Consider the following 26864-nt stretch of genomic DNA (forward strand, 5'->3'; position numbering starts at 1 on the left):
TGGAGTAGCTGTTTTTAACTGGGTGGTGGCTTTGGGCTGTGGATATGACTGTCAGGGGTTCTGGAAGTATGGGGAAATGCGGGAAGGTTGCCCATCCCGGCCCTGAGAATACCTAGAGATTTCAGTCACAAAACCCATAAACTGAATTTTCAGCAAGTTAGTATCTCGGGAGCAAGTGGCTCCTGGAGCCTGAGTTTGGGAGGGCTCTGGGCTAACCAACCCTTCTCCAGTGTACTCTGTTCTGTTCAACCTTGCGTGGACCCGAGATTGACTGTGGCTTTTGATCTCTCTTGAGATTTGTTTATGGGTCTCTGAAGCAAGGCCAATAAATGAGCTTGTATGGCTGAGCCAGAGGTGGTTTGTGGGTATGGCTCCCACATATCTAACTTCTGGCAGTTTAATTTCTTGGGAAACATTGTTCTGAGTTGCTGGAGTCTGGCCAGAGGCACAGCGGTGAGTTGGGGGTATCAGGAAGCCTGAAGGAACCAGTAGGCTGCTGATGTACTCATCCCATGAGTCCAGGTTGACCTGCTGGCAGCAGTGCTGGGGTCAGGTATGTGGTGCTGGGGATTGGACCTGGGTGGGCAGCATGTAAGGATTGTGTCTTCCCTTCCGTATTGTCTCCCTGGCAGGGTTGAGGTAAAGGAGACAGGACTTACTGCCTGTCCCTCTCAAGTCGTTGCCCCGAGTCTCACGTTCTCTGAAAACCTACACCAACTTTTTTTTTTAAATGTAGGAGTATTGCTATTTATTTAGCCATTTATTAGGCTGAATGAATTAAACCAACTTCTTGACTGCTGATCCTGCCCTGGGAGGATGCCTGTTCTCCTTTGTTGCCATGACTTTGACCTGCAGAGTTCCTTGTGGTCAAGGACTCCTGGTGTACTCCTTGTGGGCAGGAAGATGAAGCATGTTTGTTGTTATTGCAGGGTTCACTTCCAGCAGTTCTGGGGGGCCATGCAGTTCCAGGGTTGAATCCAGGACTTCTCAGCTTGGAACTACTTCTCCCCGAGAGCTTTTGTCAGCAGCCAGCAGGCCAGTGGCTGAGGCTGTCAGCCTAGGGGGTCACTGCTGACATGGGAGATATGGAGGGGCTTGGGCACTGTTCTGGGCCACTGAGGGCATGTTACAGACTGGAAGGACCATTGGCAGTATTGGAGCATTTCTTGTGCTTGTGGCTGTGAGAGTGTGCGTGTGCAGTTTTTCCTCAGGTGCTCCAATGATACTGCACCCCTTCAGTCTTGGGACCCAGCAGTTAGCTGTGGCCCTGGTGGCAGGGTGGTGGCAAGTTGGGTTGGAGGTAGGCATCTCCTAGGTATGTATCTTCGGCTCTGTCTTTCCCTTCTGCCCTCACTTTGGAGCTGACTGCTCTGAGGCTCTGCTCAGTGTCATACCCATATGAACTGCCATTGGCCCTGCGCAGCCTGTCCCTAGCTGTCACTTTGTTGAGCTCTACATACTGGGAGGAGGGAATCCACTCATCGCTGGCTCTTGTGCCCTGGCCATGGTCTTGTGTCAGGCAGCAGCTTTTTGCTCTGGGTTTAGTGGCCTCCCAACCTTCAGATGCAGGGCTGGGCACCTTTCTGTGAGAGTGCTGCCCCACTCCCTCCTTCCCTGCCAGCTGCTTTCTTCATGCCCCTGGCAGATTTTCTGTGTTTCTGTTCAGGAAACTGCATCATCAGCTGAGCACTGCACTGTTAGGTGTGATGATCATGCTTGGTTCAGTTACTCGGGAGGGAGAACTCAGTGTGGGCCCTGAGTTGGGAGATCGGGGGAACCTGTAGACTCTCCTGGGCTTCCAGGGAGTGCAGAGTGGAATACCTTTGGGGAACTTGTGAACTCCAGTAAAGGTCTGTGAGGTGTGTGTGCATGTGTGTCTGTCCGTGCAGTGTGCAAGTCTGTCTCTCAATGCTCTGTCGGTGCAGTGTGTGTTTCCGTCCATGCAGTATGTGTCTGTTCATGCAGTGTGTGTACATTCATGCAGTGCATATGTGTTTATCCATGCAGTGTGTGTTCCTTCGTCCATGCAGTGCATATTTATTATTGATCTGTCCATGCAGTGCATATAAATGTGTCCATGCAATGTGCATGTTTGTGTAGTGTCCATACTGTGTTGTGCCTCTCCATGCAGTGTTTGTCTATGGAGTGCATGTGTGTCCATCTGTACAGTGTGTCTGTCTATGCGTTGTGTCTATCTGTGTAGTGTGCATTTGTGTAGTGCATCTGTGTCAGTCCACATACTGTGTGTCCATTTGTGCTATGCATTTGTCCATGCAGTTCATGTGTATTTGTTCATGTGGTGCATGTGTGTAGGTTCTGCAGTGTGTGTCCATGCAGTTCGCGTATATGTGTCTATGCAGTGTGTGTGTGTGTCCATGCGGTGATTGTTTGTGTAGTGTTTGTCCATGTAGTGTGTATCTGTGCAGCGCATGTGTCGATTTATTCAGTACATTTGTTGTACATTGTGTGTTTGTCTGTTTAATGCGTGCCGTTGTGTGTGTCTGCCTGCAGTGTGGGTATGTGTAGAGTGAGGCCCTGTAGTGCAGGGCAGACCTTGCATGTGGGCTGTGGATGCTGTGGCTGTAGGTTTCCAAGTCTGCTTGAATCATGGGTCTTGGTGGGGTTCTGGGCTGTTGCCTCAGGTTGAGGGGGTCCAGGCCCGAGGAGTGGGCACGCTTAGGAGCTTGTGGTGGGAGGGCTTGAAGCCTGTGGTTGGAGGTGTTGGGGCATCCTAGTGTGGAGAACAGGCTTCCTGGTGTGAGACTTCCCTAAAGCGTGGCTGGTCTCTGCTCTGGAGGGCCTCTGTGGAACTTTCACCTTCCTTGACCCCCGGCAGGTTTGTTACACGGCCTGACGTCAAGCAGAAGAAGATGGAGCACTTCTTGGACTGGAGTCTGTGTACTTTGGCCCACTCTTCCTTCCAGACCATGATTGGCGTCATCACCATGGACGGAATGCTGCAGGCCCTGGTAAGAGTGCCCCCACTATTAGTATCGGCAGTCTGTATGAGGGGCTGTTAGAATGACAGACAGGTATCCTTTGTGTCCATGAAGGGGCAAAAACTCAGTGAAAAGTGAGGACAAAAGGAGCCACAGGGCGTTTGAGCCATTCTTGGCCATCACCACCAGGAGGCAGTGGTGTCCTTGAAGCCAAAAGCCTGAGAGGTGGCAGGCTGGGGGTGTGTCCTCCGGCTTCTTGCTGCCTAGTGTTAGCTGCTGTCTTAGTAACCAGCTCTTAGGAAGTAGGCTGATGGCGTGGAAGCTGATTCTGTCCAGATATTCTGATCAGGATGATCTGAACAGTGTCGGTAAGCATGGACTTGGTACAGGCATATACACACACCCCTCCACACCCCCACAACCACTCCATGTGTTTCCTGGCACACTCCCCCACACCCACACCCCCCTACCACCCTTTGTACTGCCTGGCCCTTCTCACGCACCACCCCCATACTATCCTATGTGCTGTCTGACACCCCTCACCCTGTCCCTGTCCTTCCCCTCCCCCTACTACATACTTACCCTCAACCACTTCTGTGCTACTTGGCCCTGCATACACATACACATACTCCTCTACCACTCTATTGGCGTACACACACAACTCTCCTATTCTGATTTCTGTTTGGCGTGTATACACACAGACACACACCCCTACTACCCCATATGCTGCCTGGCACACACATACCCCAATATCATTCTGTGTACTGCTTGGCCCTGTACATAAACACAGATACACACACACACACACACACACACACACACACACCCCTCTACCACCCTGTAGGCTGCTCTGTATGCTGTCTGATGCACATGCACGAGCCCACACACACATACACATACACACCATGGGGTGGTCAGGGCAGCATGTGGCTGCCCTTGGAGATGCCTGGTAGCTGCCCACATGCACACACACATTCAGACACCCAACCGCCATGCTGCCTGGCCCTGCATCTGTCCTCTCTGGTCTACTCTCCTCTGCATGCTTGTCTCTGCACTGCCATTCCAGTGAAAGGGAGAGTCCACAAGAGAGGAGGCTTCACAGCCTTGGAGCCCTTGGGCAGCTCTCTTGGAATGTTCTGTTTTGTTCCTTCTCTTTCACATTGCCCTTGTCTTCAGATGATGACTATTTCAACACTTTTAAAAAGAGCCCTGGGGCTGGAGCTATAGCACACCCAGGTTCGATCCCCAGCACCCCATATGGTTCCCCAGGCACCGCCAGGAGTGATTCCTGGGTGCAGAGCCAGGAGTAACTTCTGAGCATCTCTGGGTGTGACCCAAAAAGCAAAAAAAATAAATAAAAATAATAAATAAATAAATAAAAAGAGCCCTGGAAACTGCTGCGCTCTTAAGTGATTCGTGCTTCTGTTCCGTAACTAAAGGTGGTGAGTGAGGGTTGAGGAGGTGCTCAGTGGGTTGAACTTAAGCTTTGTATGCTGGAGTCCTTAGTTCCATCCCTGGCCCTGCCAGGAGTGGCCCACAAAGAGAAAGTATACTGGTCAGTGATTATTCTGCATGAGCACAGTATTGTACAGCCACCCCCATGTTACAGTTCCATAATGTACTCATGATTTCTCAAAGAGATTCTGTTTGCACCTGTGTATTCCCCACCAGCCCTCGTGTCCATTAATCTTCTCATCCTGGATTTCCTCAGTCTGGATGTTTGTTTCGTTTTTTTATCATCTTTGGTTTTTGGACCACACCTGGTTATGCTCAAAGCTTGCTCTTGGCCCTGTGCTGAGAGAGCACTCCTGGCGGGGGTTGGGAGACCACATGTGATCCTGGGGATTAAACCTGGGTCAGCTGCATACAAGACAAGCGCCTTCCCCGTGGTCCTGTCTCCTGCCCAGGATGCCCCCTTTCAGAGGAGTCATGTTCTATGACCTTTGTGGTTGGCTGGCCTCTCACTGGGCACTATGTTTACAAGCGCCTCCACATGGTGGCTGCGTCAGGGCTTCATCTTGCTTGCAGCCAAGTAACATTCCATTCTGTGGGTGTCCCTATTTATGAATAATGCTAACCTAGACTTTCCTGTATGTTTTGAGCTTATTTTTAATTCCCTTGGGCATGTAACAATGATTTAAAACGTGGCTGGGTGAGCTGCCCTTGGGGCTCTGTGCTCCTCCTTTGTGGGGTGGTGCTAGAGTGTTTGTGAGTTTGGTTTCCTTGCTGTGATGGGGGCCAGAGCGTGGTCAGGGCAGGGTGTGGCTACCCTTGGAGGTGCCTGGCAGCCACCCACACCTGGACCCAGATTATATGTGTGTTCTAGGTGGTTTTGGTGATGGAGGGTAGAAGTGAAGATGGTTTATCTTGAAGATTGGGAATAAGCAAATCCCAAGCCCCCTCTTTTCTTTTAGGTCTTGGGCCGCACCCAGCAGTGCTCAGGCTCTGTGCTCAGGGATCATTCCTGGCAGGGCTGCCCATATTTGGTGTCAGGTATTGAACTGGGATTGGTTGCTTTGTAGGGTGAACACGTTTCCCTCTGTACTATCTTTCTAATCCTGATCCTCCTCTTTATTTTTTTGCCACGAATTCCATGGGAAGTGTTGGTCATAGAGAATTGCAGGAGTCTGACGGGTGATCATTCCTTCTGTCTAGCAGGGTGTGTGCTGGTGTGTGCTCTGCCTTGGAGGAGTGGGGGTTCTGGACCAGATTCAGACCTGTGCATTCACTCAGGCAGCTGCACTACTGATAGGCTCGCTAGTCTCCTGTGGCCCCTCAGGGAGGCATCTCTGTGTTCCATGTTGGCTGTGGACTGGAGCCAGTTGAACCACTCAGGCACCTGTGAGAAGGTGTGGCATTGAGATGGCCATGGGGCTCTGTTGGTCCAGTCCCCCTCTCCTGTAAAGCATTTGGGATCACCTGCTGCCTCTCTCTAGATCATTCCCAAGTTCTTCTCTCCTCTTCCCAGGGGGGTCACTCTTGGTACAGTAGTCCAAGGTGCCCCCTGGCAGTTCACACTACGAGAGTTGGGATTGGGTTCAGGACCTGTTCCCAGAACACCCAGAGAGTGAGGGGGTGTTTATCATTTGGACGCTCCACGTGCCACACTTGGAGGAGAGTTTGCTGAGGATGAAAGCTTGATTTTACCAGAGGTTTAAAAGGCTGAGCCCTCTGGGTGTGGCCCCCACCCTCACCGGAAGCTGCCTGGTGAGCAAATGCTCATTGGCAGTGAAGGGCACTGGGCTTGGCCTGCGGCTCAGCCCTCTCTGGAGAGAGCTGCTCCTACCTGTGTGAGGGACGCTGCGGTTCTGGGTGGAGGAGGCCTCCGGGTCATCCTCAGGAAAGCTCCCTGTGCTGGGATCACACGTGTTGTTTCCTTGCGTTTCTGAAGGAGCGGTTTGGTCTCATTGGTGCAGTCCAGGCGGGGGAGGCGGGCAGCCTTGGGCTCTCTGAGCCAGCGGGAGCCAGTTTCGCCACAGCCCGTCAGACCTGCCAGGCAGAGGCTGGGCGTCCGCAGAGCGTGATGAAACCTGCAGGGGTGTTGTGCCCGAGGATTTCATCTGTTTCCTTTGATGCACTTGGCTGGGGTTTAATCCACCTGTTCATTATGTGGGTTAGGCGAAACAGGTGAACTCGCAACAAGCACCATCGAAACTGGGGTCTGGCTTTACTTCCCTGGCGGCGTGCTTCGCGTGCACCAGTGATTTTCAGCTCTTGAGGGAGGGGAGAAAAGTGTTTGGTCAGTTGGTTGCACTGACCTGCAACGGGAGGCTCTGTCCTTTTGCTTATTGTGGCAGCAGCCCTGCTTGACTCCTGCTGGGATCAGTGAGTGAGACAGTGAGAGTTGGAGACGCAGGAGGGAGGGAAACCCCACTGGACAGGGGCACCTTGGTGCTTCTACATTCCCAGCACCTGCTTCTCCCTGTGGCTTTCTCTGTTGTCTCTCAGGGGTGCTGGTGGGCGGCAGGAACTTGGGTCCCTAGAACTGAGTTCTTTCCCCTTTAATCCATGACTAGTGTGAGGTGTCACTATAAAGTGCTCTTCTGTTTACAGGCTGTTCTGATTGTGCCTCTCCTTCACAGAGAAGTGCCTCATTTTCTTTGTTGCTGACAGAAATATGTCTTGTAAAATGATAAAACAACAGCTCATGATATCAGAGTCCAGCCTAGAAGAGTTGGAAAGTGCCTGCAATCCCTTCAATTTCTCTAGACCAGTGTTTCCCAGAGTAGATGCTAAAGTGATATAGAGGGGGCCTTTAGGAGCCTTGGGTGCAGTTGGGGGACTCTTTCTGTTTGCTTATAGAAGGCAGATGTTTAGGGGGGCACTGAATAATGTGTTTGTGTATTTCCCCCCCTGAAGAGGGAGCAGTCGGTAAAATAATAAGTTGGGGTACTTCTGCCCCAGATTGTCCCTAGACTTTCTGTTTGGGTGAGGAGTGTCAGGCGCCTGTTTCTGCTGTGTCGTTGTGGTGGACAAGGGTGGCTCGGTTGTGGGGAGGGGGGGGAAGGGAAGCACGTTTTAGAAACAATCCTTCTGGCCTTGCTGCTTTTGTCCTGTGACCCTCTGTGTTTGAGGGAGGCTGACCTCATATGGGCCATCCCTTAGCCTGGCTGTGAAGTGCCCATGACCTGGGTCCTGTCTGTGGACGGAAATAACGAGCCTCACCTCATAGGGTGGCATGAGGGTAATTAGTGTGTGTCAAGCTCTTTGAAGATGAAAAGGAGCCACCTGATTTTCCAGAAGCTTTCTCATACTGGCTTTGATTTCTTTTCTCTGGTTTCTGGGGAGCAGCTCCCTATGGTCTCTTTGGAGGCCCCTTTGACCAGAGGACAGGCTGTCCAGATTTTGCCTCTTAGTTATAGTTGTGCCTGGGGCAGGGTCGGGGCGGAGCAGGCTGTGGCAAGAACCGTGAGTGTACATATTTCTCCCCTGTGTGCTCATGTAGAAGTTGTGATACAGAGGCCTCCCATTCCTTCTTTTGGGAGGGGGGAGTGAGCTGCCAGCCTTGGCTGCTTCCTTTCACTTGCTGTGACTGAGTGGAGCTGCTTCATGGTGGCTTCCAGCTCGTAACACAGGCCTGGCATGGCTGCATGGCTGCAAGGTGGCTCAGAGGTCTGGAGTGTGTCCTGGTGCCCACAAGGCACCCATACATGGCCTACAGCATTGCTGTGTTGGCCTGATGACCCTCTGGTCCCCTGGTTTGAGTAGTGCCACATTGTAGCCTGGGCATTCGCCTCTTTGTCCAGTACTACAGGACAGAGTGCTTTGGGGAGTAGTCCATGGACCCCCTGAACATTTCCACCCTAGGAAGTAAAAAGCAGGGGTTTGGGGGCCATATCTGTGAACTGAAGAGATGTGTTTGAGGGCTCAAGAGAGGCTCCCTGGGCCTGCAGCCGCAACAGCTCCCTGAAGCTCTAGGCTTCTTTCACCCTCACTGTGCTGTCCTCCTGACCCTGTCTAAGGCTCTTTCTTCCTTAGGATGCCCAAATGGGTTCTAGTCTTGTTGCTTTTTTCCTGTCCCAGCTCTGCAGTGAGCTGTCATTGGCCTTGCTATTCTTTTTCTCTGTGCTTTTCCTGTTGGGCCTGCGCGTCTTTCTTTGGTTTTTTGGTTTTTTTTTTGCTTTTTGGGTCACACCTGGCTAAGCACAGGAGTTACTCCTGGTTCATGCACTCAGGAATTACTCCTGGTGGTGCTCAGGGGACCATATGGGATGCTGGGAATCGAACCTAGGTCGGCTGCGTGCAAGGCAAATGCCCTACCCGCTGTGCTATTGCTCCAGCCCCTGCGCGTCTTGATCATGATGGCCAGTGTACCCCAGCAGAATGGGGAACACAGAATGGCCTGGCCCTGCCCCAACACAGGATGGGGACCATGCACCTCTGTCTATGCATCAGGCTCCTACTGCTGAAGGGCAAGTGGGCAGACCCCAGCACTTTTTAGTTGCAAATCTGGGGCCCAGGGGCCTTTTCCACACTTGAGTGTTGTTGGGAAACTGGACTGTGCATGTGGTAACCAGACATGGGAGGAAGTGGCGCAGGAAGAGGACCATCCAGCAGGACTGAGAGGGTTCTCTTTTCTGAGTGATGTTGGTCTGTTCCTGCTCTCAGAGTGTTGGACACTTGGCACTTGGTGCTAAAATTCTGTCCTCCTGGATTCTTCAACTGCGGCTCTGGCTGTCCAGGGACGCAGCAGGGCCGGCACCTGCCCTCACAGCAGCTCAGGTTCAAGCTGTGGGAGCCTGGCCCTGATATTGGTGGGAGGAACTGTCCTGAGGTGTGGCCGTGGGCTCAGCTGTCTCTGCTGCTCAGTCCTGCAGCCCCTGACTTTCTCAATGTTCGTTCTTCCATCTGATCACTGAGAGGACAGTGCCCTCTGTCTGGGCCAGGAGCCTCCTCTGCCCTTGGCTCAGGCCCAGAGTACCCCTTGCCTGCAAGCTGGGGAGCCCAGGTTCCCTTCCTGAGCTAGGGACAAGCTTTATGAGAAGTGGATCCTTGAACTGCTGTTGCCTCTGTGTCCCGGTCCACTCAGTTCTTTCCTGGGGCAGAAACTTAGGCTTGACCTTGGTCCCATGTGAAGAGCCTAACCTTAACTTGGACCCTGTTGCGGGGAGTCCATCCTTGACCTTGGTCCCGATGCCCAGCCTTGGTTCTTGGCCGTGATGTAGAAATCTGGCCTTGACTTTGGTTCTTTGCTTCTGAATTCTCTGGCAGGGATTGCATCTTGCATATTCCACTGTGTTAGGCAAACAAGAGACATGGATCAGTATTTCGTGGCTCTTGGTACATTGACCAAGAAAGATTGTTTTCAGGAGGGTCAAGCCTGGTGATGCCCCTGCTGGTGGTTTGGTATTTAGCATGTCCTTATCCTGAGAGCTGGCTCCCTCATGTCAGTGAGACCCCAATTCCTGTGTGCAGGGGGAGCCCTCTGATCAGTGCACTCCTGGGGTGGTGTTCTCTATGGACCGAGCCAGGCATGACAGGCCATCGCAACTGCAGGCTCTGTCTCTGTAGATACTGCTGGCCCTGAGCAGGACGCATAGCTGGACTGTTGTGTGGTGGCCTTTGCCAGAATTCCCACCTAGGGAGAAAAAGAGTAACATGTGATTCTTGTGACTGTTCAGCACTTCTGTGTGGAGTTTGTACTTCCTTGTTTGTATATTTAATTCTTTGTGATTTATGTGTTTTATCAGGAATTGTGTTTTCATTCAGTCCTAGCTGAGTCTGATCAGCCCTTTGGTTGGGTTGAAACCTTCATTTCTGTAGTGAAGTTAGTTGTCCACTTTGACCTGGAGTATGAGGTCCTGAGGAAGGACATGGACGTTGAGGAGAATGAGGAGGTGGTGTGGCCTGGCCCTGCCCCTGGTGGTCCCCAGGCTCTCAGGGCTGTCTGCTTCCTTTACTTTCATCATACTTGTTGGGCAGGAGGCTGCTGCTCCAGCCCAGATGGGCTGGAGGGCACAGACCACGGGGATGGGTGATGGCGAGAGCAGAGTTGGGGTCCTGGCACTCAGCACTCACCTGTCCACAGCTCTGGCGGGTGCTGGGGAGTGACACCCAGCCCTGGGTGGAGCTGCTTTCCTTGACCTTGACTTGGGGATGCCTCAGGGGAGCCTTAGACTCGTACTTCCGGCTTGGCAACAGGGCAGACTTGCCCCCAGCAGCTGACGCCCGTGACTCATGTATGGAGAACATGCCCCAGGAGGGGCACTGATTTGCACGTGGCAGAAAAGCCAGTTTGGTGGGGAGCGGTGGACGGGTGTAAAGTCTGGGGTGAGTGTGGTGTGTGGAATTGCCCAGGCAGAGCTGTTGTCTCTCCCTGGGGCTCCTCTGAGGGTCAGTGCTCGCAGGAAATGGCACTGCCCAGCTCTGAGGATAGCCCCCCATTGGCATAAATCACCATGGCTGTATTTCTTCCCTTCCTTCCTTTCCCTGCCTTTGCCCTCAGAGTCAGCTTAGGGGAGGCTTGGCATAAAAGGATGTTGATGAAGTACTCCTGCTCTCTCTGGTGTTCGACAGCTCATTCCTGGTGCGAGATAAGGCCAGGAGCTTGATCCTGGGCGGGTGGGCACTGCCCTTCCTGTTGCTCTTCCTTCCTGCCTCTACCACGTCTTCTGACTAGCAGGACTACTCCCTGTAGCAGGAGCTTCACAGGCATCTTGGATTTACCTCCCAACCCCCATGTGCCTTGTATGTGCCACAGTATGGAAGGTGGGAGCCAGGGTCACATGCAGGACCAACCTCCTGGGTAGAACTTCACGTGATTCCTAAACAGCAAGTTTACTATTACAGTAAGCTTGAGTACTCTGCGCCAGCTGCCGCCAAGCCGGCGTGTGGGGGACCAGCTATCCTGTTGGTGCATGTGGATTTTGTGGTCTCCCTGTGGAAGGGCTGCAGGGGGAGGTGATCTCTGCACCTTGACTGATGAACACATGCTATGTGCATCCCTGTGTGCATAATTCTCCTAGGAGGCAGGTGGGTCTCTGAGGAAGTGTCTGCGAGGGGACAGTGCCTGGAGGCTGGTGTCTGAGGGCACGCAGGGTCCATGGACCCTGGAAGAGGAATGAGGTTGAGACTGTCCTGAGGTGGATCGGTTCTTTCTGAGAGAACTGCAGGCCCTATGCTGTTTCTCCTGAGTCAAAGGCTGTGTCCTCCGCTGCCAGCCCAGGCCTGTTGTAGGTGGACATACAGTTCAGCCGCGACTTGTAGAGCAGGTACTTGGCTAGCCCTTCTCAGCCATCAGGACTTGGTCTCTCCCTGTTGCAATCAGTGTGCCCTTGTCAGGAAGATGTCACCCTCAGTGTGTCTGTTGTGTCTGTTATTTTGTTGTTTTGTGATACAGAGTGGTCAGTCTCATATATTCCACTCTGCATCAGTACTCTAGTTTTGGGGTCACTCACATGGGATTGTGGGATGCACACTTTGTTGGGGTGCCAGGGAATGTGTTCGGGACATGTAGGGTGGCACTTGGGGACAAACTCTTAGCCTCTCTTCTCAAGCCCTTCCATGCTGCTTTTGGAGGAAGAGATATTCCTCACAATTCCTGTCAGTGCCCGTCCTTGGGCTCTTGGTTCTCAGGCCTGGTGATTGGGATGGTCCTTTATCATCCAGAAGCAAGTGTCGACACTGGGTTGGGGTTGCTGGATAGTAACTGTGTGGCCTCTTTCCGTAGGCACTAGGCTCTGAGGCGGGACTGAGAGGGAGAAGCTCGGTGAGCCCTGGGAAAGCTTGGTCTGTCATCGCTGAGATGACTAGCCCATGTTCGTTTTGGGCACAGGTCTGCAGCTCCTCTGAGGTCTGACAGAGTGGCTCTTCCCCTTAGCACTGCCACTCTGTTGAAGATGCACCTTAGACAGTTTTCTCTCTGGAGGCGGGCCACACCTGGTGGTTCTCATGGGTTACTCCTGACTCTACACTCAGGAATTAATTCTGATGGGCTCAGGGAACCATATGGGATGCTGGGGATTGAACCTCGGTTGGTTGTGTGCAAGGGAAACACCCTCCCCACAGTACTATCGCTCAGGCCCCTTTTTCCTCTATATTTTCTTGTGGGGCTGGTCTCTGAATTGGAAATGTTATAAATTATTTTTATAATTTATGTTTCAAATATGTGAACGTATCTACATCATTTTCATAGGATTTTTTTTTTCAGGCACAAATATTTAAGCATGGAAAACGTGAAGACTGTCTGCCCTATGGTGAGTGTGTTTGTAAGAGGTCTTTTGTGATGTGGCTTGTTGTATATAATCAGCATACCCCCTTACTCGGTGTTTCTGGAGATTATTTCACTCTTTGGGTTTCTGTTTGTTTCCAGTGCCTGTGTATGGAGTGGTCTGGCTTCTAGGTTTTGTGGGGGATGTTTGGGTTCTCTTGCCATCTCTCTGCTTGCATGCAATCACATGATTCTGGAATCAGTCTGTATCTCTGATCATGTGACTTCCCTAACACCCTCTACAGCCCCAAGACCTATGGTGCGGTTTCTCATGCCCATCACATGCTTTTGCAGGACTGTCTGGTTGAGAACAGCTTTCTCTACCTGGGCCTTGTTGGTCTTGGGCTCCATGGCTGTGTTTCATAAGGAGAAAGTTGAGCAGCTTCAACCAGTCTAGATTGTTTTTTGGGGGGTATTGGGAGTCACACCTGGCAATGTTCTGGGGGTATCTGCTGGCTTTGTGCTTAGGAATTATTCCCGGTGGATTGAACCTGGGTCACCTGCGTGTAGGCAAATGCCCTACCTGCTGTACTATAGCTCTGGTCCCTAGATTTTTTTTTTCTTTTTTGTTGGTGATGGTGGGGTGTGCATTTGAGCCACATCTGGTGGTGCTCAAGGCTGACTCCTGGCTCTGTGCTCAGAGATCAAGCCTGGTGGGACTTGGGGGACCCTATGCAGTGCTGGGGGTCTAACTGGGGTTGTTTTCATGTAAAAGAAAGTGCCTAGCTCTTCGATACACTGAAAGGCATGGCTGGCAGTACTCAGGGTCCATCATGCTGCATTGGGGAGTCCACTCTGTTAGGGCACTGCAGGTGGCATTTAGAAGATGGCGCAATAGCCTCCTGTCTGCCCTGTGCTTTGATTGCAGCTGCTGTTGTTCTTCGCTGCCTGGATGGCTGCAGGCTCCCCGAAAGCAATCAGACTCTGCTCCGGAAATTGGGGGTGAAGCTTGTGCAGCGGCTGGGCCTCACCTTCCTGAGACCCAGGGTGGCCAAGTGGAGGTTGGTGTACCAGGCTGTGGGCATTGGGGAAATCTGTGTGACAGCCCCTGCAGATGCGCCTCTGCTCTCGGCTTTGATCTTCAGACTGGGTCAGGCCTGGAGCAGGTTTCCAGGAGGCTTCTGGCTCTGTCCCCTCACCAGTCCAACGAAGGTTGCAGGTGCATCTGTGCAGGCTATGGTCCAGCCCCTCCCAGCTGGCTGCCAGATGGTTTGTAGTGCCAGGCCAGTGCGGCTCAGATACTGCATATAGCACTCGCATGGTCCTGCTGCTCCTCCGACTGGCAGCTGCTCAGTGTGTGTCCCCAGCAGTTGGCCCCAGGTGGGGACTCAGTCTTCCTTCTCCCCCCATCGCATCCCTTCCCATCAGCCAGTCTAGTCTGCCTTGTCCCCATGCTCTGACTACCCACAGGCCAGAGCTTTGCACAGGCTCTTCTTTTGCCTCAGAACTCGGGGAGCTCTGGGAGTGCTTCATTTCACACAGGCTGTGGCTCAGGTCTGGGAGGAGAGGACTCATCCCTCTGTGCCTTCCTGGTGTACCACCTCCCGTCCTTCCTTTTGCTGGCACTTGCCTCATTTGCAGACCAAACACCCCATCTGGAACAAAGACCAAATGGGGTATGTGTGACCAGTCGTAGTTGTAGCAGCAGTGGCGTAAGTTTAGCATCTTGAAATGGTGTGTGTTCAGAGTAGCAGTTTCTGTGAGTTGGGAATTGGGGTTGCTGCAGTTGGAGGGTGCTGTCCTGTCACTCAGCACTCTGCTTCAAATGTGGTACAATGCCTTGGGCCCTGCTCTTTGTGCCCATGGTAGGCCTGAGGCTGCCTGCAGTGGAGGTGAGCATGGGGAAGTGCACCCTGATGTACTCTACCCTTAGGAGTGTGTCTGGAGCCTATGGTGACGGTCAGAGGAAGGACACCTGTGCGCTGCTTGCTGCCCCTGGCTGTAGAGATAGATGCTAAGATGCAGACCACTAGGTTTTACACTCCAGCACCCTGTGTTTCCTGACTGGCATCCTTCCTCAGGGGGCTGCCCTGAGGTGTGGCCTGCTATCTGGAAGGGAGGGGCTTGTCCTGGGGCTTGTTCTGCATAGACCCTGACCCAAGTGCTTTGTGAACCCTTGCTGTATCCTCTCTGTAGGTGTTGGGCAGTGTAGTGGGACAGCAGGTTCGTGATCCCTGGGGAAGGTGGTGCTGGATCTGGGCTGGAGGCAGAAGCTGTGCCTGGGCATAGAGGACCATGGCTGCTGAAGACTGGTCTGGTTGGGAGTGTACTGTTGGTCCCCTCCTGCCTCCATGCTGTGCTTTGTTTTCTGCTTTCTTGACCAGAGTGTGGCCCTTTGGGAGGCTCATTTAGAGCTTGGGTCTGCTGTAGATGGGGTGAGGGTAGCCTGTAGGCATGCAGTTTGTCCTCCCCTGAGCCCTGTCAGGTGTCCTCCAGGTCACAGAGACCCTGGCTTGCTGGTTTGGGGGCAGGAACTGATCTTCTAGTTTGGATTGTGATACTGTGCTGAGATACTCCTGTTGCCTTGCAGGTACCAGCGTGGGTGCCGCTTGTTGGCCACCAACCTGCAGCTGTCCAGTCAGAATCAGAGTGAGCTGGGACAGACACAGAACCCCAAGGATCCCAAGGTGGAGGAGGAGGATGACGATGACAGCGATGTCCCTGAGGAATTAGAGAGTGTGATTGGTGTGTGGGCCCTCGAACTGTGGCAGAGTGGGTGGACCACTGGTCTGTGCCGGCCACCCTCATCCCCTGCCCTCTCTGCCTCCCTGCTCAGCAGGCTGCTTGCCAGAGTTTTCAGCACCTGCATCCCCACCCCATTCTTCTCATGGCAGGAGGGAAGGAGCAATTTGACCTGAGACCTCATGCCTGTCCTCCTCTTCTATGCCATTGGCCTACCTTCCTGGGTGGGTGGGTGCCCTTGGTTAAGGGTCTACCTGTTGGGCATCAGGGCTCTGATGTTGAAACATCTGGTACTTCCCAGTGTCTTTGGGTCTCTGTGAGACTTTTCTTGCTTCAGCCCAGGAAGCACCTCCTGCAGCCTGTGGCAAATAGTCTTCCCAGGGGGCCGTTTGCACCCCAGCACACTTGAAGCCTCTGTGTGTTGGGTATTGGCTCCTAGACAGTGGCCAGGAAGGGGTTTTCCATGATTCCCTATAAAGCCAGAGGGAAGCATTTTCTTCCTGTTACAGATTCGGGCTTCTGAATGGTCTCCCCTTCTGGGTGCTCGAATGTTGTGTAGGGGTGGGCAGGTTGCAGGCTGGAGGCGTGGCTCACTCCCAACTGGGGGTCATGCTAAGCTCTTTGGCCATCTTCTTGTACTTGCAGAGCAGCTGCTGGGCGGGCTGAAGGACACGGACACTATTGTGCGGTGGTCTGCAGCTAAAGGGTAGGTGCCAGTGGGGGTGGGAGGTGAGGGTAGGAGTTGTGTCCCAAGACTGACTGAGCTGCTTGATCAAGTGTGGGTATGGTCAGCTGAGAAATGGAAAGAGACACACACCAGGTTACTGTGTAAATAGACACAGGTTACTGCTTTAGGGTCCATTTTTTATTTTTTTAAGTGCTTGCAAGTAGTGCTCAGTGTGTGCCGGGCCCATTCCAGCAATATTTGGCCTGGCTGTGTAGCTGGTCAGTTCAGTGCATGGGTCCAGGAATTGAACTCAGGCCTGGTGCAAACTGGGAGACACTCCAGCATATCAAGCTATCTACCAGATCAAGATGTCAGTTAAACTTTTTGGGGTGGGAGGGTTTAGGCACCACCCGGTGGTGCTCAGGGATCTCCTTCTGACTCTGCTCTGGGACTCCTCCTGTTGGTGTTGGGGCTTGCACCACAGGTCTGGAATGCAAGGCAAGCTCTCTGTCAAAAGTTTTCCATTTGACTGACCAATTGATTGTTTTGGGGCCACACCCAGCTGTGCTAGGGCTTACTTCTGGCTCCATGCCCAGGATTACTCCTGCCAGTAATTAGAACTTACTCCTGACGCTGTGCTTAGGGATCTGTGAAGGCCCAGAGGACCCAATACAGTGCCAGGGACTAAACTCAGGTCAGCCAGATGCCAGGCAAGCTCCTTAACCTGCTGAATAAACTCTCCAGTCCAAGAGTAAAATTTTAGATGCATCTTTTTTTTTTACTGTTTCTAAGGGTCAAACCGAGGACCTCACACATGCAAGGCAAGAGCTGTGCCACTGAGCTACCTACCTTGCCTACAAAGTTCCAATTTAAAAGTGACCCCCGAGGCTAACTTCCAGCTACTTCCTTATCACACAGATCCACTTATGTGACCTTTGCTGTTCTTTCCTTGACCTTCCCTGTTGTCACCACAGCCCACTGATGGGCATGACCACCCCCCAACAGCAAGCAGGTGCCATATGGTGGTATCTAGTGGGCTGGTGCTGGCCTTGGTCCCATCTGGGCAGCCACCTGCAGAGAGCATATCTCTCAGGCTGCCTGACCGGATCAGGCCTCTCTGAGCCCCTAGGGACCTACCTCGTTAGGCTGCTGGCCTTTTTGTTCCAGGAGGGTCCCCCCAGCCTAGTTTTTCTAGGAGTTATGACTTTATATCAGGGAAAATCCACTGATAAAATGAATGCAAAAGTCTCTGTGGTCCCCTGTACTACATTTCCAGTTTCCAGTACTTGGTGCTAGCCTCACACCCCAGGCGGGAATGAGCTGCCTAACCCCCTCACCTGCCTTCCTTTCTGCACAGCACAGCAGAGACTCATACTCATCCCTGGTGCTCTGCACGTGCCCCACTGTTTGTTGGGTCCGTGGAAAAGTGTCTGTCTGTGCTGATGGGGTTCTTCTCTGTTTTAGGATTGGCAGGATTGCGGGAAGGCTTCCCAAAGAGCTGGCGGATGATGTGGTGGGGTCTGTGCTGGATTGCTTCAGGTATGTATGGACCAGGGGTTCTCAGCACTGGCTCTCTACACTGGCTTCTCAGACCTGAACTGCCTCCAAATTTCGCTTCCTCTTGTGGAGGTTAAATTTGAGAATTTGATTTATTTTTGGCTTATTTCTTTGATTAGTGTGCGCTGCATACATTAAAAAAGGAAGAAAGAAAAACTTTCTTGAGATGTGTACTTCCATTCCTTCATATTCTAACCTTGGGATGTGTACTGGGGCTTTCTGCCCACTCTGGAGACTGTGTTCTCTCTTGAGCATATTATTCTCTCTCCCTCTCCCCCAGTTCCTCAAATCTTCCAAATAAAACCTGTTTACTTAAAAACAAAATATCTGCTTCAAGTATACATGCATTTATTCCTTGAGAATACTGGTCCTCACTTCCTGGAACTTTCTATGATGATGGTGCTATAGATCTGTGTCTATGGTTGCCTGAGACGTTGCAGAGAGGCTGCTGTGGGCTGCAGTCGAGGCTCCATTTACTTTTTTTTTGGCATTTTTTTGGGTCAGGTGTGATCCCAAAAATGGTGCTCAGGGGTAGCTTCTGGCTTTGCACTCAGGAATTACTCCTGGTGTTGCTCAGGGGACCATATAGGATGCTGGGGATCGAACCCTGGGCTGCATGTAAGGCAAATGCCCTACCTGATATACTATTGCTTTGACACCTCCATTTACTTTCTTTTTTTTTTTTTTTTTTTTTGCTTTTTGGGTCACACAAGGGGATGCACAGGGGTTTATTCCTGGCTCTGCACTCAGGAATTACTCCTGGTGGTGCTCAGGGTACCATATGGGATGCTGGGAATCGAACCTGGATTGGCCACGTGCAAGGCCCTATCCGCTGTGCTATTGCTCCAGCCCCTCCATTTACTTTTATTGGACTTAAGTGCAGTGTGTAGATGTAACAGGGCTTGGGTCACATTTGTCTGAGCTTCTGAGCAACATGTGGCAGCTAGGATGTGGATGTGGCTGGGTGTGCAGCTTGGGGGCTGAGCCTGAGACTTTTGGGTTAGAGACAGACGCCTAACGTCCTGGTAGCATAAGTGTGCTCACAGGTGTGTGTGTCGGAGTGGGTGAGCCTTTGTGTGTGAGCACTTGGGAGCACTAAGTGTGAGCTCTTGGGAATAAGTTTGGGACTGTGAGTACTAAGCATGTGAGTTCTTGGGAGTGGAACGTGAACTTTCAGGAATGTAAGCACTTAAGCATGTGAGCTCTCGGGGGTGTAAGCACTAAGTGTGAGCTTTCGGGTATGAATGAGCACTGTGAGCTCTTGGGTTTGAGTACTGTGTGAGTTCTCAGTGTGAGCACTATGTGTGAGCTCTCAGTGTGAGTACTAAGCATGTGAGTTCTCAGGAATATGAGCTTGAGAGTGTGAGTACTCTGAACTCTTGGGTGTGAGCATTAAGAGTTTAATTTCTCAGTGTGAACACTAAGTATGAGCTCTTGGGGCTGTGAGCACTAAGTATGGGTTGCTGGGAGGGTGGGCATTAAATGTTAGAGTTCTCAGTATGAGTATTAAGTGTGTGAGTTCTTGGGAGTGTGAGCTCTCAGGAATGTGAGCATTTGGCAGTGTGAGCACTACATGTGAGTTCTCAGGAATGTGAGCACTAAGTGTGTGAGCATTAAGTGTGTGAGTTCTTAGGAGTATGAGCTCCCAGGGTGTGAGCACTAAGTGTGTGAGCATTAAGTGTGTGAGTTCTTAGGAGTGTGAGCTCCCAGGATGTGAGCACTAAGTTTGTGAGCTGTGTGAGAATTGCCACAGGACGGCTGTTCATGTGCCTGCCACGTCACTCCCACTGCCTCTGGGGGGCCCATGGTCCCTCTCCTTTCTCTCCCCTCCTGGTCCCGTCTGGCCTTTCTCTAGAGCCTTCATTTGCTGGGCCTCCTCTCTTGTGCCACCCCTTCTGCCAGGCCAGGACTTGCGTTCAGCTGCTTGCAGGGGTTGCCTGTTCCCTGGTTCAGTGGGTGCCGCATCATATTGGGGTTGGGGCCCTCTGGCTCTGCGTCCACTTGGCCTCGGTGGGGGTGCCGTGCTGCAGCCTTGTTGCTGACAGCCTTTGTGGCTGAGGGTGCTATTCCTGGGGGGTATCCCTTTCTTCCCCTTGTCTCCTCTAGGGACACAGGCTGTAAGGCAGTCTGACTGGGCCCCTTCCCTTGGGGTTGACTGTGTCATGCCCATAGATGGGGGTTGGTGTGAGTGTGTGTGCTCCCTGGCCTCAAGTCAGTGCAGGTGCTGTCATCTCCGTAGGTGAGGCTTGGAGCAGACTGGGCCAGGTGTTGGAGCACCTTTGAGAGTGTAGTGTGCACTGTGGGCTGTCAGGCACACCAGCGTGCTTCCTGGGCCCGAGTCCCAGACAGTGCTCGGGGACAGGCAGGTGTCTGCAGCCTGGGTCCTTGGCATACAGGGCTTGGCTTTTCCTGCTGGTACCCCAGGTGTTCACGGCGGGGATGGGGGGTGGTGCCGTCCAGTTCTTGTGTTGGTGTTTGCTCAGAATAGGTAGAAGCTCTCAGTGGCTCCTGCACTTTGGTGAAGAGTTTCCTGTTTTGTTTCTTTAGCCCAGGGGGCGTCTTGAACAGCCTCTTGGTCTAGGAAAGGCTCTCCTTTTCCCCTCATAGGTTCCCGGGTCTGTGTCACATCTGTGGGGAAGTTTTTGTTGAATAACAGGTTTTGTTTGCAGCTGACAGTTCCGCATTCCAATTATTTATTAAAGTCTGTATGTCACACAGTGTGAAAAATTCTCTGAGTGCCTTTTCGTTCTCCATTTTTGCCACTTTTTGTTCATCCAAGCCAGCTATGTCCATCCCTACCCATACCCTTCCAGCCTCAGTTTGGCAGAACCTGTGCTATGTGGTGCTGTGTGGGCAGTGCCTGGCTGGCACTATAGTCTCAGAGCCATCATGGCTGCTGGCTGGACCTGCTCTTCCCTTCCTCCTGGTGGGATGCTTGTGGGGGCACTATCCTCTGCAGGTTCTTCCTGCTCAGGGAGTCTTGGTGGAGTTGTGTGGGCACTGTGGTCCCAGTTCTCTGTTTTCTCAGTTTCCAGGAGACGGACAGTGCCTGGCATGGTGGGTGTCTGGCGTTGGCGGAACTGGGCAGAAGAGGCTTGTTGCTTCCATCGCGACTTGAGGATGGTGAGTGAGGCCATATGCTGGTGCTGTATCACTGGGCTTTGCAGGGTACTGGGCTCTTCACCATTGTTTCCCTGTGTGGCCCAGGAGCACACACTACAGGCTACACTGCCCTCTTCACTTCACACTTCATACTTCTCTCAGCAGGAGAGAACACACTGGGTTCATTTTCTGTTGGCTCCCTACCACCTCACCCCACCCTCTTACCCCTTCAGCAGAAAATTAAATCTCAGACCTGTTCCTTTTCCAAGTTTTTCTTGTCCACAATCTCTACATCTGGGATGCTGTGGCTCATTATGGTCTGTGTACTTATGTGTGTCCTGCAAAGTGACCCTAGGGCTCTGAGAACAAGCTCAGGGACCTGAGGAGGGGCTTCCTGGACTGATGAGCTCCTGACCTTGCAGAGTGGTGACTAGTCATGGCCCTATGGCCCTGTTGGGGGTGGGGGTGTCCCTGGGTGTGGCTGGTGGTGCCTCTTTGGACAGAGGAGAAATCTGAGTGGTGACTGGGGTCTGGCATACAGAGCCTTGGTGCGGACTGTGTCTCCCTCCCTAGCACTGGACTGCAGAATCACAGGTGATGCTTTTGCACTTGGCATTAAAGCCTGAGAAGCTCTTAGACCCACGATTTCTTTTTGCTGTTCAGCTTTTTTTTTAAATTTTTAATCAAGCAGGTTTATTGCGATATGAAGCATGCATTTTAGAGTTCAGTGATTTTAGTATATTCAGCCATCACAGTTCCATTTCAGATCAGTTTCACTGTTCCTCAGTGGACTCAGGAGCATCTACCAACTTGCTTTGTTATTTTCACTATGTTTTTTGGGCTTACTCCTGGCAGTGTTTCTGTGCCCCTTTATGCTGCTTTTCGAATGGGCTTGCCTAAATGCAGTATCCTTAACTCCTGTGCTCTTTCTTTGGCACATCCTTTTTTATGGGTCCAACCTGGTGATGCCTCCTGGTGATGCCTGGGGCTTCCAGAGGGGGTGTGTTCAGGGAGTCTCATAAACCAGGGCTGTGCTGGACCTCTGGGCCCTTTTAACCGCCAGCCTGCCTTCTGGGTGTTCTCAGAGATGGGATCTTGAGCACTGTTTGTGCTGGCGTCTCTTACTCTTTGCAGAGTCTCTGATGTTGATACATGTTTTGGTGTCTTTATAGTGGCACTTAAAGTGTCATTAATAGCAATTCTGTTCACAGCAGGTTGCATATGGGAGGTGGTCATCCTCCAGCTGTCGTCTGTGGGGTCCTACCCTGATTTGCTCCAGGACAGAATTGCCTGCTGCCTCGCCTCAGAGGGCATCCTCAGCAGACTGACCTTCAGGCCTCTTCACTGCTGCCCAGTACCCAGTTGTGTGCTCTATTATATCTCTTCATCCTCTGTCCTCGTGAAGCTTGGTGATTGTGAGCCTTGAGCTGCCTTTCTGGGCAGATGGGGGTTCTGTGCTGAGGCTGACCTGGAATGGGTGTGCTGTCTGAGCAGTGCCTTCTTTTGAGGGGGCTGCAGGCTGATTCAGGTGACCCCTGCCCATGGCCTGGCTCATCTCTGGCTCCTTTTCCCACACTGCTGCTGGACACGGTTCCCCAGTGCATGATACTGTGTTCAGATGTGCTCCTTGGAGAGAAATGACGCTTCGTCCCTTTGCCCATAGGAAACACTGGGCTGGTTTTCACTGTGGCACTGGAAGAGTAGTGCGCACCAAGTGTGTCCTGCTGAGCTCTGAGTGCCAGCCAATTCTAACCATCTGGTTGATGGATTGATTCTCTGATACCTGGGGTCTTATAGTCTGTCATGCCAGCGCTTGGATCACTTATTTCCAGAGTCACACCTAAGAAATCATTGTTTTCCGGGGCTGGAGCGATAGCACAGCAGGTAGGGTGCTTGCCTTGCACGCGGCTGACCCGGGTTTGGTCCCTGGCATCCCATATGGTCCCCCAAGCACCGCCAGGAGTAATTCCTGAGTGCAAAGCCAGGAGTAACCCTTGAACATCACTGGGTGTGACCCAAAAAGAAAAAAAAACTCATTGTTTTCCTCCCGATTGTGGAAACTAACTTTCATGGTCTCATGTCACCTTTCCTTCTGTCTGAGACATGACCTGCATGTGTGAGGACAGGGGTGTGAGTGACAGTGTAAGCATGGAGTGTGTCACCCATCAAAGCCACTCTGCATATGGCTGCTCTGTGTGCTGACCATCAGGCTTAGGATTTGCTTCTGGAGGGAGTATGGAGGTTACTTGACTTGGGTATCGCCTGTCCAGCAGTGCTTCTGCCTGAACCAGGCTCTCTCTGCAGGCTGTTCTGTGCCTGGTGGACAGATGTGCCAACTCCTGCATGTGTAGGATAATGCCAGGTTTGGGTAACTCCCAGAGGTGGCAGGGACGATGCCATTGTTTATTTAAAAAAATTAAAAAAAATTTTTTTGTTTTGGGGTCATGCCCAGTGGGTACTTGGGGCTTATTCCTGGCTTTGTGCTCAGGAATCACTCCTGGTGGTGCTTGGGGGCCAATATGGGATGCCAGGGATTAAACCTGGGTCAGCCACGTGCAAGGCAACTACTGCTGTACTCAGGGGACTGATGAACTTGGGTCAGCGCATGTCAGATGCTGTGCCTTCGCCCATGTACTCTCTTCTGCCCATCCTTGTTAAGTTTTATTTTTTGTTTTGGTTTGGTGCTGGGAGTTGGGTAGTGTCAGAATCAAACCTGGAACTCTCTTATGCAAAGTATGTGCTCTGCTGAGCCATCTCTGGCCAGGTGTTTTTTTTTTTTAATTTTTAATTTGTTTTTTATTTATTGAGTCACTGTGAGAACAGTTACAAAGCTTTCCAGTTTAAGTCTGGTCATACAATGATCAGACACGATCCCTTCACCAGTGCACATTTTCCACCACCAAGAACCTTAGTGTACCCCCATCCCACCCCTCCCCCTGCCTGTGTGGCAGAAGATTTCCACTTTACTCTCTCTCCACTTATAAGACATCATTAGATAATTTGTTTCCTATTGCTGATTATAAAGAGCATATGATGTTGTGTGGCTGATTTTGGATTTCTGATATTTTAGTAATAAGTCTGGAGGGATTTCTGCCAAAAGCCGCTGGGTTCCGAGATTGGTTTGTGTGCCTCTGGGATCATGACCGTTCAGGAGCCGGAGGAGCAATTTGTGGGCAGCAACTCGGGGCCTCATCAGGGTGGGGAGGGGGGCCAGTTCCACCCCCCATCCCATGAGGCCCCGTGTGCCTTGTCACTGCAGTCTCGTACCTGGCTGTCCATGGCCAGGTTTTTTGGTTGAAGTCTTGACATTTTGACTAGCCCCATGTGGTAACTCTGGAAATTAGGTTCCACCCTCCTGGGGGTGTTGCTCTCCCTGATTCAGGGACTTCTGCAAGGTCTGGGTTCCTTGCAGATTGGTTGTTAAGAGTCTGTATCCTGTTGTGTCAGCATCAGCAGTGACAGCAGTGACCTCCCCCTGCAGACTGGGAACAGTGTTCTGAAGCATCACCCCAGTCACAGCTAAAGGTTTCTGGTTAGATCACTGTCTTATGGAGCTGCCTCTCTGCCTGATCTGGGACATCATCCATGGCTGGCACTCAAGCTACAGCTGAGAAGAAGCTGAACCAAGACAGGATGAAGTGTGTAGGGACTTTGTTAGGGAGCTGATTGGGGTGAGGGGCCTGGCATCAACAAGACCTGAGGGACTCCTTGCACCAGAGTCAGCTCAGAGATCCTCTTTCTAGGGAGCTGCCGCAGGTGCTCTTGGTGCATTGTGGCTGGGGCAGGGGCAGAGGCAGCCCACACCAGAATTGGTGTGTTTTTGCCTCTGGATAGACCAAGGAAGGAGTGAAGCTGCTGGTCACCCACAGTTTTTGGTGGAACGTGTGAGAACTTCTTCAGTCAGATGGACAGTGGGCATTGCTTTTGCCCTGCCCTGCTGGCTGCTTGCCCTCAGGAGCAGTAGGGACAGGCTGCCTCCTGCAGTACTCTGATACGGGAGGGCTGGGTTCCCTGCTTCTTTGACTTGTCGTTTGGATGATGTCCGATGCCTTGGGAAACTCTAAGACAGTGTTCTCAGACTTGGGACCTCTGACTCTCCTTCTGACTGTGTTCAGTTGGTCAGGCACGACCAGAGCTTATCTGTGGGTTGTGGGGTTCTGGCAGAGTCTGGAATGTAGGCTTCTGGACCTGACAGGAAAGCAGAGGTCACCGTGTTGGTGTTTGTCCAGGCTTGTGAGCTTATAGAACCTGCAGAGCCAGCTCCCCTCTGAGTCTCATCCAATCCGTGTCAAGTTTTTTTTTTCTCTTGGTAGGGGAGCTTTTTGGCTCACACCTGGTAATGCTCAGGTGTTACTCCTAGCTCTGCACTCAGGAGTTACTCCTGGTGGTGCTGGGGGACCATATGGGATGATGGGGATCCAACCCACGTCAGCCACCTGCAAGGCAAACACCCGACCCACTGTACCCACTCCTGCCCCCCAACCCGTGTCCAGTTGGTCAGAGCTATGTGGGATTACACCTTAGATTGGGTTCTGCAGGTGCTCAAGTGGCACCTTGGTGCTTTTAGGGTCATTGGTAATAGCAACCTTATGTACTCCTTAAAAACTGACCAGCTGTGTTTTCCTTTCATGACTTGGAATTGGTGGTGTTACACACATTGAACCTGGTGGCAGAGTGATACTTGATTTCCTGAATCCTGTCATTCTAAAATGAAAGATGCATCTCTCCTTTGGTCTGTCCAATAATCCTGGCACTCTAACTTCAGACCTCCCAATCCCAGTTAGGAATTCCTTCATGATGAACAGGAAGGTCATCTTAACTATGTCAGAGAAATTTTCTGAGTGTGATGCTCGTCTTGTCTCAGACAAGAGCATGTCTGTGACTAAAAATCCATTCATTATCTCACAGACTTGAGGTATTTAAGCTTCTCAGGTTGAGAGTCCAGAGTCTCCAATCAGAAGGATAGAAAGTAGCATTCTGCAGGAAATCAATGATTCACAGTAGAACTTGTGCCAGCATGGAGAGCAGTGCATGTACCTCACCAATGCAAGGTCTGCCAAGCCTGAATTTTTATTCTCCTTAAAATTTGATTTTTCACCCTTACATACTAAAAAGCTCTGCTTACGCCCAAGTCAGATGGGGCTTCAGGGTTGTTCCTTGAACTCTGGTTACCTTCAGGGAGCTTGTATGGGGGGGTGCCAGTGAGGAGTAAGCATCTCCTGCCGATAGGGCCCCTCTTACTGGCTCCTGCAGCCTGTCCTCAGTCCTGGGGTGGTGGTCCATGGCAGACACCCTGGGTGATGCTGGAGGGATGATGCCTTCCTTGTTGGTAAGTGGGAGAAAAGGTGGCCGTGAAAGGGCTACGAGCAGGAACGGGATACCTTCAGCATCTGGATGGGCTCTGGGAACAAGCTCTTCCTCCCCAATAAGAGGTGAGTCACTCAGCACTGTTCTAGCTTTGTGCATTACATGGTCCACTCTCAGTGCCTGTGCACGCACATGTGTGCAGTCACACACTGCACTTGCATCGTACACACTCACCTTTGTGCACAAACATGTGCCTTGCTGCACATGTATCTGATATGCACCTGCACACAGGTGTCCACATGCATACACACGTGCACTCACACTGGCATATGCATACATATGTATTCATTTACTGTGCACTCATGCATTCACATACATTCATGTGCACACACCATCTGCATGAACACACATTTCCACATGCACATACATACACATGCACTCCATACTGGTATTTGCATACATGTGCACTCACACCTAAATATTTATATACATTGTACTCATATTCAAACACACACACCATCTGTATGTACACATGTGTCTAGATGCACACACACATGTGCACTCACACTGGTGTATGCATATATGTACACTCATTCCAGCATATTCATGCAGGTACATTCACATATTCAGGTGCACACACCATCTGCATGTATATACCTGTGCTCGTGCACACACACATACACTCATGCTGGCGTATGTGTACATATGTACTCACACCTGTGTGTTCATATACTGTGCACTCACATTCACACACACCTGCACACGTGTGCATTCACACCCCCACATAGACACTCACACTAGCTCAGGTTGTCTCAGTACTAAACTTTTTTCATCCAGTTAGCAAAATACCCTAGAGTAAGAATAACACAGTTAATATTTATTTGCATTTTACATATCTCTA

At 51.7% G+C, this 26864-nt stretch overlaps 1 protein-coding gene across 1 annotated transcript in view; it reads left to right on the forward strand.

Moving 5' to 3' along the window:
• TBCD (tubulin folding cofactor D) overlaps positions 1–26864 on the forward strand; it is a 106763-nt gene that overhangs the window by 11828 nt on the left and 68071 nt on the right. Inside the window, exons 7-13 of the mRNA XM_056115263.1 lie at positions 2837–2969; positions 12589–12634; positions 13517–13649; positions 15179–15333; positions 15976–16036; positions 17462–17536; positions 20583–20677. Coding sequence (XP_055971238.1) covers positions 2837–2969; positions 12589–12634; positions 13517–13649; positions 15179–15333; positions 15976–16036; positions 17462–17536; positions 20583–20677 — 698 coding nt within the window. The remainder of the gene's footprint in view (positions 1–2836; positions 2970–12588; positions 12635–13516; positions 13650–15178; positions 15334–15975; positions 16037–17461; positions 17537–20582; positions 20678–26864) is intronic.

Source organism: Sorex fumeus, unplaced genomic scaffold, assembly GCF_029834395.1.
Source record: "Sorex fumeus unplaced genomic scaffold, SorFum_2.1 ptg000029l, whole genome shotgun sequence".
In the NCBI taxonomy this organism is placed as follows: domain Eukaryota; kingdom Metazoa; phylum Chordata; class Mammalia; order Eulipotyphla; family Soricidae; genus Sorex; species Sorex fumeus.